The sequence below is a fragment of the Lygodium microphyllum genome, chromosome 17, assembly GCF_053477565.2.
Source record: "Lygodium microphyllum isolate KBCC chromosome 17, Lygodium_microphyllum_v1.1.10, whole genome shotgun sequence".
Lineage (NCBI taxonomy): Eukaryota > Viridiplantae > Streptophyta > Polypodiopsida > Schizaeales > Lygodiaceae > Lygodium > Lygodium microphyllum.
The window spans coordinates 133,584,719-133,596,572 of NC_141151.1; the positions used below are offsets into that span (position 1 = coordinate 133,584,719).

General features: G+C 42.0%; 1 protein-coding gene across 3 annotated transcripts in view; it reads right to left on the bottom strand.

The window, feature by feature from the left end:
- Positions 1-7,331, bottom strand: part of LOC148022379 (ARM repeat superfamily protein) — a 76,979-nt gene extending 69,648 nt beyond the window's left edge. For 2 of the 3 annotated variants that reach the window (XM_087698006.1, XM_087698007.1), the window contains exons 1-4: positions 7,012-7,331; positions 1,132-1,268; positions 424-641; positions 208-346 (exon numbers count right to left, since the gene is read on the bottom strand). In XM_087698006.1, coding sequence (XP_087554132.1) covers positions 208-346; positions 424-641; positions 1,132-1,268; positions 7,012-7,150 — 633 coding nt within the window. In that variant the 5' untranslated portion in view covers positions 7,151-7,331. The remainder of the gene's footprint in view (positions 1-207; positions 347-423; positions 642-1,131; positions 1,269-7,011) is intronic. The other variant, XM_087698005.1, reaches the window with a different exon arrangement.
- Positions 7,332-11,854: the final 4,523 nt, after the last annotated feature.

The following is an 11,854-nucleotide window of genomic DNA, read 5'->3' on the forward strand; positions in this document are numbered from 1 at the left end:
CATATGACAGCACACACAGAAGTGTGCTGGCTTAAAAAACCAGGCCATCCATCAGGTAATTTAGCGGCCCAAACTAATAAGATGGGTGCCACGAAATTCCAAGAACATCTGTCAATCAATTGAGGACTGGACAGTATCAACATATCCATTAGGAAAGAAAAAACAAATAATGTGAGTGGTAAACTAACTAAAACAACTAATGCTCACCTCATGTTTCAAAAGTGCACTTTGGCATGACAAAGCAGCAATAATGGCTTCCACAGCTTCTGTTCCTCCTCGATTTCGCAGAGCAAATAAGGCAGCATACCTTTCATACATGTCTTGATTCTCATCAAGAAGTTCCTTCCTTTGAAAACATAGAATAAAGATCAGAAAGACCACCAGGAATAAGTTGCTAAATTTAATAGATACGACTGAGCCTACCTAAGGTCAGCTATAGAAGCAGTTGAACGAGCAGGCAATGCTGGATCAATAGTGAAAAAACGAGATTCAAGCCCATCCTCCACAAGCTGTCCTTGCTCCAGTCGCCTAAGAGCCAAAGCACATGTTTCTCTAACTTCTTGGGCTGGATCTGTCTCTAAGCTTTTTCTCAGCAAGTGCATACAATCACCTTGCCCGATGGCACCGAGAGCTTCAGCTGCCTATCATCAAAACTAAAAAGAGCTGTTAAAAATGTCAATAAAGCTGCCACAACCCATTAGAGCAGTTATCGTCCAAACCATGACAAAATTATAATAGATCATGTACAAACAATATAGGCCACCCATTTCTAAATAAAAAATTGTGATATTCTTACTTTTGAGCGTGGTACAAAGCTAGAACCGAAGCTGAACTGGTTGATCAATGAATGCATTCTCCTACCTCATTCCTTCAAACACATTCCTACCTGTCACCGCCTCCCTCACATATTCCTACTTGTCCCTCTCTCAACAAACATTGTACATCTTGTTAAATTCCATGTAATAAGCAAGGTTAGGCTTCAAAGGTCATAGTCATCATTTCATACAATGAGCGACATTGTTTCAAGTGACTCATTGTTACAATTGATGTTTGGATTCATTAGGCGTTTAAATTTGCATTCCCTACAACCTCAGTGACAACAAATGTGGAAATCCCATGTCAAGCACTGACCTCATGACGAACTATTGGGTGAAACGAAGTGATATCTTCCAAAACATGCTTTAATGCTGGAATTGCATCAACATCCTGCATCTGCCCTAACGCAAATGCTGCTTCATGTGCCAAAAGATTTGAGGAATCCCTGGTGGCTGCAGAACAGACCCAAAAGCAAAACGATCAAAACATAAGGAGAAGACAGGGTGCCATAGTTACCATGTTAATCAAAACCTAAGTATTATCCAGGCGTCAGGCTCCAAAACTAGCCATTGTGCAAGTGTGTAAATTCAGTCACATATTTGAACAAGGAAGCTAATATATAGGACAGAAAAAGATGATGCCGTCCATCTTGCGAGTGAAGATAGAGTTCCACCAACATCCAGGAATCCAGTGCTGGTCAAAGTGTGCAAGAAGAAAAGACCATGGATATCTCACAAGCATGGTTGAGCCCTCCTAAGTTGAAGGTTGAAGGTTGAAGTTTGGCGAATGCAACATGTCCCTTGATGTCCTTAGATGAATGTAGAGGGTGAACAACATGCATTTTTGACAGCTCAAATTTGCATATTTTGAACCACATATGTATTTTTTGGGTGCTCAAATCCAAGAAACTACTTTCTAAATCCTTGAGGTCCTACAAGTAGAACCATCAAAGCTTGGAGCTTTTCTCAAGCTTGGTGGAAGTACCAACATGAGTTATTATTAGAAAACGATACATTAGTCAAAGATATAGAGACAAATCCAGTAATTCCTTCACATTGTATCTAGTTATGGAGGAATGATCTTAGGTGTAGGGTTGTCACTTTGTGGACCTAGGGTCTTGCGACATGCATGATTCACTTCATTTTCATGCAACTTGACTCTTGCTTCAGTGATATGTGAGGTCAAACAATCTACATTTTGAAGGTTTAGGCATAGCTTCAACAATGTGGCAGCTGTTTTGCCACTTGGATGGTTAGATTCAGTAATTCGACTAATTTCCAGTCAGGGGCAAATGATAGTCATTTGGATAGCCAAATTCTTACATCATGTTGTGCACTCATCTTTAAGTGATCAAGAAATTGCCATGAACTAATCACATTTTCTAGCTCTCAAAAGAGCTCCAACAAAATAATTTCTTTGGTGCAAGTTGCAGCAACTAGCTAACAAAGTTCTATAAAAGGGAGTCACTATCATTGCCACTTTTATCCCTCATTATCCCCACGTCAGTGCCAACTCTTTTACGATTCCCTATTGCATCATGATCGACATCACCATCTCATTATAGCATTAATTCCTCTTTCTATCATCATCGTCATCACTCATCTTGCTGCTACCCTGCTCCTGCCAATCTCCAAGTGTTGTCACGGTTGGGTTTGACTCACACCTATGCTCACAGAGGAGTGTCAGTGATCCTCGATAGGACAGCGGGGCAATTTTTACTCTCCTTACGAGAGGTTTTTACCCCTAGATTTATTCTCTTCTATTTTATGTGCCTATGTTACATAGTTTGGGCACTTATCGTGTTTTACACCTTTCAGGTGTGAATACACTCTAGCAACCCTAAGGTTAAAAGGGTTGTACTTTGTACTTGCACCTTACACTCTTTGATTAGTGCATTGGGAGTCGTGCTTTCTATCTCACATACTCTTTACTGTCAACTGTACTCTTAGTTGAGCTTCAATCTCTGTGCATTCTCATACCTCTCACATTTGATATCAAAGCTGGCCCTCAACTCAGCTCAACTGATGGCCACCATCTCCAACTGAGCTCCTCAGCATTTAGTCCCACCAACTAGTCCAGCTCAATTCGCCACCAGCAACTCCAGTCAATCCGCCACTTGGCCTACACTGCCAGTGCCAGTAGTGCACCAGCCCTATCTGCCGCAACTCCTTGTGCCCTATCCTACAGGCACTGCCAACGCTATAGGCATCCACCCTCTAGTCTGCTCCCTACACTCCTACAAATGCCCACCACCTAAGTAGTTGCTTGCCAGTTGCCTAAGCGCCACCGCAACAACGCCAGCGCCACCTGGCCTTGTCCACCTCCAACACCAATCTGCCTCGACCTCCGACTACGTCGCTTGCCTCCAACACCACCGAACTGCCACTTGCACTGCCAAGTCCATCACCGCAACTCACTTCAAGGAGGTAAAAGATAATTTTTTATCAATTTTTAATTCAAATTTCATAATCTGGAAAGGGCTTATGCCTAGGCAGCATATCTCTGTTCTTGCAAGTGTCTAGGACACATTTCTCGCAAAGATTTTGTGAATTTTGGGTCAAAATTTTGTGACTTTTGATGTCAACTCAAAAACTAGCAAATGTACATCAATGACAGTCTATAATAGACTGAATTTGTACATTTTGCAGCAATAAATTTTAGGGGTTTGGCATTTTTTGTACTACTGAGCATTGTTTGCACCTTGGACAGCATGTACATCAGACAGTTTTTGACAGAGTGCGATTAGATTTGCTAGTTATTATAGCAAGGTGTTTGCTGTAATTTCTAGAAATTCTTAGATTTCCAAGTTGATCCAATTCAAAGTACTGCTCTTGTGCGCCTCAATCGGTGACATTTACCATGGCCAATTAGGGAGGTGATGTATTCACATATGTGTCCAAGGAGGATAGGTTGGATGGCAACAACCATTCTTTATGGTCTTTTATGATGAAAAATGTGTTGATTGCAAAGAATCTTTGGAATTATGTCTGCGGTAAAGAAGTTCAACCTAGAGTTGTGGCTCCTACTACACCTCCTTCAAGAGGACGTGGACAAAGAGCAACTCAACCTACAGAGCCTATTCAGTCCGCTCCAACTCAACCACTTCCCCAAAGATCAACATCACAAAAGACATGGGATATGCAAGATGCTCAAGCATTGTCGATGATTGCATTGGCAGTTCAGTGTCCATCATCCCCCACATTCAGTCTGCAGCTTCTTCACAAGAAGCATAGCTGATCCTAGAGCACACATTTGCTGGAAAAAACGAGACATGAATCTCTTTCTTGAAGAATGAGCTTGAGACTATGAAGATGGAGAAAGGTGATTCTATGCAAGATCGTCTCAATAAAATTCAAGACTTGCATAAGTAACTTATAAATGTAGATGAGTATTACTTAGATGCACACTTGATCTCTACTACTTTGAATTCATTGCCGCCCTCGTATTTGGCCTTTTATACAGAATTGAACCTCACCATGAGGATTTCCCCACAGCCACTTACTTTCCTTCAGTTGGTCAATTTGCTCTTAGAGAAATAGCAAACAAAAAAAAACTGTGGAGTGCATGTTATAGCCTCTAAGTAAGCTTTTATGGTAAGGCAGAAGGGCAAGGGCAGCCAAGCTAAAAATGCTCCACAGAGCTTTGGACATCAAGTACTTCACAAAGTAGCAAGAAACAGGGACACGCAAACCAAGAAGAGCAAGTGCCACATTGCAAGAAGCCACGTCACTACATCACAGAATGTAAGAAGTGCATAGCCAAGGAGAAGAAGGAGTCCAGGATATCTGTTTTTGATGCACCTTCCACTGCTACTGAGTCCACGTCTTTTGTTGCAGACCGTAACTATTATTTCTATACACGCACTTATGACTCTTCTTGGGCTGATAAAGCATTTAGCTCTACTGACGATGTGAACACATGGTTATTTAACAGTGGTACTTCTAGGTATATCACATTCCGTCAAGATTTATTTTCCTCTGTTATTACAGCTCCTATTGGCAAGTCTATACAGTATACCAACAATACATCATACCTTGTTAGAGGTATTGAGGAGATTGTGTCGACAGCCATTGATGGCTCTATTCTCCGTTTGCAAGATATATTATTTGTGTCGGGCATAAAGAAGAACTTGTTATCTATTTCTTCTTTGACACAGTGTGGTTTGCAAGTCGCCTTTAATGATGACAGAGGTATGGTCAAAGATAAAAAACATGTCTTTGGTAAAAGAGTTTCAAGAGTACCAAAAGTATCCAAAACAACCAAATACTCCAAAAGGATTAAGAGGCAATAAAACACTCATTCCACCTACAACTGACATAGTTATAGCGCCAATCAATTTAGTATGCTCAATTATGCATTGTTCAACTTAGTAGGCCACTTTCATTTATGTTGTATCTTATCTACACTTTATATACATTATATTGTGTATTGAAAAAAAAAAAAACAGCAAGAAAACATTTTCACCTCCATCTCTTTTCTTGTGTTCTTCAATGAGTTTCCTCTTGTGAGTATGGTGTGTGTTTGGCACAGCAGCTCAAGCAAATCCCGCCACTCCTCAATTCGACAGAACTTAACACCATTTGTTCCATAGTCTATCATACTGTCTATCATAGGTCCACTTGGATGAACTTGTGCAACCATGACCTTGTATATTTAATTATTATGGGATTTTATCATCTTTCCTACATTAGTTTACCCATACTCTGAAGAGAGCTTTAAAGGCCATCTTATGGGCTCCACGTTAATGTCCTCTATTCCATATTTCAACCTTTTTAGTGGTTTAAATTCACTTAGAAAAGCTATTACACCTAGGCATCTATGACCCTAGTGACCCCAAGGTTTTCAAGTTGATTAAGTCATTTAAGGTTAGGGTTGTCTCTAAAAGGACATTTTTTGCAACCTAACAAATTAAGTGCGGCATTATTCATTGTGGATTATTGAGCATTATATACTTTCATTCATTCATTAGTACATTGGCTATCATTTGTGATTCAGTATATCTCTCTCTCTCTCTCTCTCTCTCTCTCTCTCTCTCTCTCTCTCTCTCTCTCTCCACAAGAGTCTCACCTCTCCACACATTAGCAAAGTGGCTCTTGACCATTTCAAGATGGAGATTCTAAGAGATAGACCACATACATACATACATACATACATACATACATACATACATGTATATATATATATATATATATATATATATATATATATATATATATATATATATATATATAGCATTCAATTTTTATACTCATTTTGACTTTAGTAGATCTCAACCTCATATTAGGATACAGTTATTTCATGTTACTCACTTCAGCTTTACTGTGATGAGATGACATTAGATATAGATATATTGGTTTTTGTCTCATAGGCCACATTGGCCTTTCGCAAACCTCTCTCTCTCTCTCTCTCTCTCTCTCTCTCTCTCTCTCTCTCTCTCTCTCTCATACATATACACAATTACTCCAATCTTGGGCCAACATCACCATCATCATCTCATCACAATGTTTTTTAGTATCTTCTCTATCATTTCTAGCCATCTGCAACTATCGCCTTACCATCATCAAGACTGTTATGTTCTTTACTCAACCTACATCCACCTTGTTGTTTGCCCCGTTGTGACATCCTTCAATTGTTGTGTTTTGGCTTTTCATACCTTCTTGTGTAGCGGCCATTGACATTGGTGGCTACATTGTTATTGCTAGATGACTTCTCATCAGCGGAGTTGTGTTGTTTGCTGCTATCTAACATCTTCTCAGTCCTTGCGTCTCTCCACATCAAGCATTATTGTGTTTTGGCCTGCCTAGCTACTTGATGTCTTCTGCTTTTCATCCAGCATTGAACATTGGTTGTTTGATGCACTCAACATCAGTTTTGAAGGATGACACTCTCCCTCACCCCACTCCTGTGAGAGACAATGGCCGTTGGCCAGCCCTCCACTCTTTGAGCATCCATTATATCACAACTTGCACAGCGAGTTTCTGTGTTTTCTTTGCAAAGCCTAGTGTATCCTTAAAGTCATTGCCATCCAAGGAAACGGGATAGTCATTTTTGATAGCCAATCTCTCTCATCATGTTATACGACCAGCGAAAGTGGTAGGAACCAAGTATGATCATTGGGACGGTACGGTTCAATGGGGATATTGCACGAACGAGTAACGATTAAAAGATTCCAGATAAAAAAATTGAAAGACGTACCTCGAATAAGAGCTTCTCGAGGGACCTGGCCTCTTAAGTTTCTGAGAGAGAAGAGTGCCCTGAAACGTTCAGAGATCGGCAAAGACGAGTCCAGTAACTGATCCACCAAAAAATTTTCAGTCACAGACGGAGACGCCATTGATCCTGATTGCAGCAAGCTTCAATGCGAGACCCCTTAGCTCTCAACTCTCTATAGGCTGGGGCCTTGCGTTCACTCTACGGCATGTGTGTTGCTCGCTTTCCAGGAAAAACCGAAAAAACAAAAATAGCCTAAAAAGGCAAGAGAAGCCAATAGTGTTCTAGCCTAATAATACCTTGCGCAAGCACACGGGATACAAGGATGGGGATGAGTTAAGTATTGCCACCCCTACACCTTCTAGGGTAAAGGGACCAATAGAGTATCAATTCTTCACTACTACCTCTTTTCTTCTCAAGTGAGTTTTATAAGTATTTTTTCATTGTCAAACTATTTATATCATATACAGGTCAACAAAAAAATATTAGGGCATTTTTATATTTTTATCAAGCAGCCCTAGTTATAAACAAAGGGTTCATAAAAGAGTGACACTGAGGGGCCAATAGAGTGACATTTGAGGATGCATTGCTTTAGGGTTTTACAGAATCCAAAATATAAAAAAAGTTACATAGCTCAATTGTTTGACTTGCATTAAGCTCATTCAATGGCTAAAAAAGCGGCATCTTTTTGCAAAATTATCACTCAATTGGGATAGGATGAGTTTTTCTTTTGGGAGACGTCACTTTATTGGCCCCTTTACCCTAGAGTACAAGGGCCAATAGAGTACAGGTTCCTGAACGTGACACATACTCACCCCCAATAGATGGATAATTTTCTTGAGGTTTCTTAGCAATGGATTGGAAGAAAATTTGAACGAATGATGTTAAAATTGGGCATTGACCCTTCAAACAAAAGCTTTGTGATTGGTTGTGCCAGGAACACAAATTTTATCCTTCTTTTGGCTTGACACCATCGCTCCATTTTTTGACAAAGCATGTTTGCACTACACTTCATAGATTTAAGCAATAACAATTTTGCACCTTCCCTTCATCTATGTGATCTTCATTGTGGTAGGCAGAAAGCAAGAAGCTTAAGCAAGGAAATTTTTTGACATGGCGAAAGTTTGGTGGCACTCTATCGGCTCCTCTACCCTAACTCCAGTACACATTTACCGTCATCCTCTCTCATTCACAATGTTCCATGTAGGATTTTTGTCACGCGTTTGCACTATCATCCCTCGTGTAGATGAGGTATAACTAGTTTGAGGCTAGTTACACATTGCCCGAATGGTGGGGGTAGTCAGAAATCTATCGATGCTTTTCTTTACACATAAGGCATGCCCAAAAGTGACATTTTAACAATGTTGGCCCACTAATACAAAGCTTGGGGTGTGGAAGACGTTGAATAGGGATCAAATCTTGGATAGATCCCTTGAAACAACTTTGTAATTTCAAGCATTTAAAAATAATTAAGAGTAATAATAAATGCTAAGAGATGAAACTAAATAGTTACATATTGGCATGTGATTAAAATTGGTAGAGATGAGAAAAATAAGACGTAATTTGTATCAGTATAAATAAAATAGATAAAGATAATGAAAATTTAAAAGAGATGAAAGAACAAAACATAAGAGCATTAGTGTTAATCCCAAGTCGAGATGGCGAAGAAATGAAGGAAAAAGCGAAAAAAAGATGGAAACATAGCAAAGACATGCAGGCGGCCTCTAAAGCTAAGCTAGGGCAAAAAGCACAATTTTAAATGAAAGGCGCCTCAAAAAGCTCTAAAAACTCTTGTAAAAGAGTGCCAGGCTCCCTCCTGTGCCATTTGTAAAAGAATAGACGGGTATAGGTTGAGGCCATGAAGCAAGAAGAGGGAATTAGAAAAATGGACCTTGCCACAATGGCCGGTCATGTAAAAAGGGATGGACGCCCACGGAAATTTAGGATTTTGTATATTAAGTTCAAAAAGTGAATGAGAGCTCATTCTTTTGGTGTGTGGCTAACAAGAGTTTTCTTCTTATTCTCTTCTTCTCTTCTCCTTGCTTGTGTGTGCTCTTGAAAGAGGGAGCATGAGAGTGTGAGTGTGTAGGAGTGAGGAATCAAGAGGGTGAAGCTCTTCACCATCTCATCTTCTCTTCTTCTCTTCTCTTCTCTTCTCTTTTCTCACGCACGCAGCTATGGTGGATGGAGCTTGCAGATGGAGGAGGCTTGAGGATGCTTGAGCTAGCATCTAAGATCGTGGAGCTATCGGCATGTGCGAGAGAGGAGGCAACTCATTTCGGCATCAAGGTAAGCTCATTACGCTCGTAGGATCGACGGCGCGTCGGATAGGTGAGAGATAGCCATTAGAGCTCGCTTGAGACGTTTGAAACAATAAGCGGTCCGTGGGTCTTGGCAATTAAGCGTAAGCTCCCTCTACATTTTGGTTCCGGAATTTGAAGCCTCAAAATTTGTAGGCAAATTTAAAAGAAAAATGCCATTCCTTAAGGGTAAGAAACAACCCTTTGAAAGGAAACAATATGTACGGCCAAAATTAAGTCAAAAAAGAAAGGCTTGTTTCAACTGCCTATCTCCTAATCATGCTGCCTGGAATTGCCCTCAAAGGTAAAAGGGGGAAGATAAAGGAAAGGATAAGGACAAGGGCAAGGAAAAAGAGAAACAAATCCATGTAGTGCAGACCCTGGAATTAAAGGGGCATGAAAAGTATAAATCTTTAGAGGTCTTGCACAAGGATGCACAGCAAAGCAAAGTGTCGTAGCACTAGCGACATCACTGCTAGCAGGATTAGGAGCAAACCAAGGCTCCAAGAGCCAATCCAAAATCCCAATCATTGCAAAGCAGCTTGACAAGTACTAGCCCCATGACAATCCATACAGTTTCGTAGAGCAATTCGAGCAAGTCTGCAAAGCCAACGGCCTCATTGACCTGACTCAGCGCTCTTAAGCGTTCGGGCTCTGCTTAGGTGACAAGGGTAGGACTTGGTATACGAGTTTAGATGTCGTAGAGTGAACCAACTTCAACGGCCTCAAGAATCTCTTCATCAAGAGATTTTTCGAGCCTAGATACTCCAACAATCTGCTAGTGTGACTGTTGAATATCAAGCAGAAGGAGAAGGTAGACATTCGCGATTACGTGACCCACGTGAGGAGCCTCTTCAAGAGAATCGCTATGGGAGAATGACCAACTAAAAGAGCAGTGTCAACTGTATTCATCAGCAAAATTCGAAATGAGAAACTGTATAACGCTTTGGCAGGCAACTCAAGCTTGCAGTGACATGCGCTAGCTAGGGTTTTTGAGGAAGCCATCAGAGTTGACGACCAACTGAAAGAGAGAAGCTCCAGGAGCTTAAACTTAGAAGAAACCAACTTGTAGAGCTCAGAGAGAGCTTCAACCTCTAGCAAATGATCAGGCCCAACCACCCAAGATAAGGGGAAAGCCATCGAGACAAACCAGGACTTGGCTAATGTAAAGATGGAGATAGCCAAGCTGCAAGACATGTTGAGACAACCAACGCGCCCACACGTCCAATGCATGTACTATGGCGGAAACCACTTGCCAGCCGAGTGTCAAGACCCTAGGTTAAGACTTTACGCTAACTGCGATAGGTTCGGTCACGACGTCGCACATTGTAGATTACCAAGAAGACTTCCATACTCGCAACCATTCGGTCAGCCCTACCTAGCAAACAGGCCGCATCCACTCTTCGGAAGGGGAGCCCCACTGGCCCTTCCTACGCCTAACAACATTAAGCCAGTTGTTCCTAGGATGGACATAAACCCTACAGGCATACCTAGACCGCATGGTCCCTACGTGACCCATCCACCGAGTGACGCTCTAGTCCACTATGTGGAAGAGCCGAATGAAGAAGAGACTTATGTATACCCTTATGTCTCACACAACGACGAGGGCAACACAGTCCTTATGGACTATTGACTAGTACTAGTGATGGCATTAGGAAGAGGATGAGGTAGAGGCCTAAGAGGGCAGACACACAATCCAATCATCTGTTGGACTTGTAGTCACCCAGGGCATGTCTCATCACGTTGCCCTGAGAGGGAGCAGCAGAACAGAGACAAAGCTGACCTAAGGTGCGTTGAGTGCGGGATCGCTCATCTCTTCGTCGACTGCCCAAAGTGAAAACCATCTTTGAGTTCAGCCAACGTGCCATCTATCCCATTGGGGCTGTCTGGTATCGAGAACCTCGATGGGGAGGCCACACCTATTCCATTGCGGGTCATGACTCATGCCTAGACGAAGCAGACCGGCATATCACTGCCAGGGCCCAGCAACCTCGATGCATCATCGATAGGGAAGAAGAGACGTAGGCGGAGAAAGAAGAGGCCTGAAGCTAAGGTTGCACTGAAAACTGAGAGTGCTACTACTCTGCCTGCTGGAAAGAAGGTCACTGCTGTAGAGGCAGAAACTTCAGCCCCTAAGACGACCGAAAAGGAAAGTGCTAAGGTAGGGGAATACCTGCATCCGAAGCACCAACTAGAGGCCATAGAGAAAGTGAAGGAATGGGTGAAAGAGGCCCAAGAGCACCTAAAGGACACTGAGCCCATCCTAGAGGACGAGATCAATGATCTCTCCAACATAAGCACGCCAGTCTCACCCCCGTGACCAAAGTCAGGGGATGCGACCGCACCACAAGCAGTACCGCTTAGGCCAAGTCTTGATGTTGCAGGCCCGCAAATCAGTCATGGCCATTGGCCAAGACAATCTGGATTAGGAGAGAGACGAGCAGCCAACAACCTCCTTACCACACTGGTGACCACCCCTGTGACGCTAAGTCTGGGAGACCTGCTTAAGCAACATCCCACCCTATGGC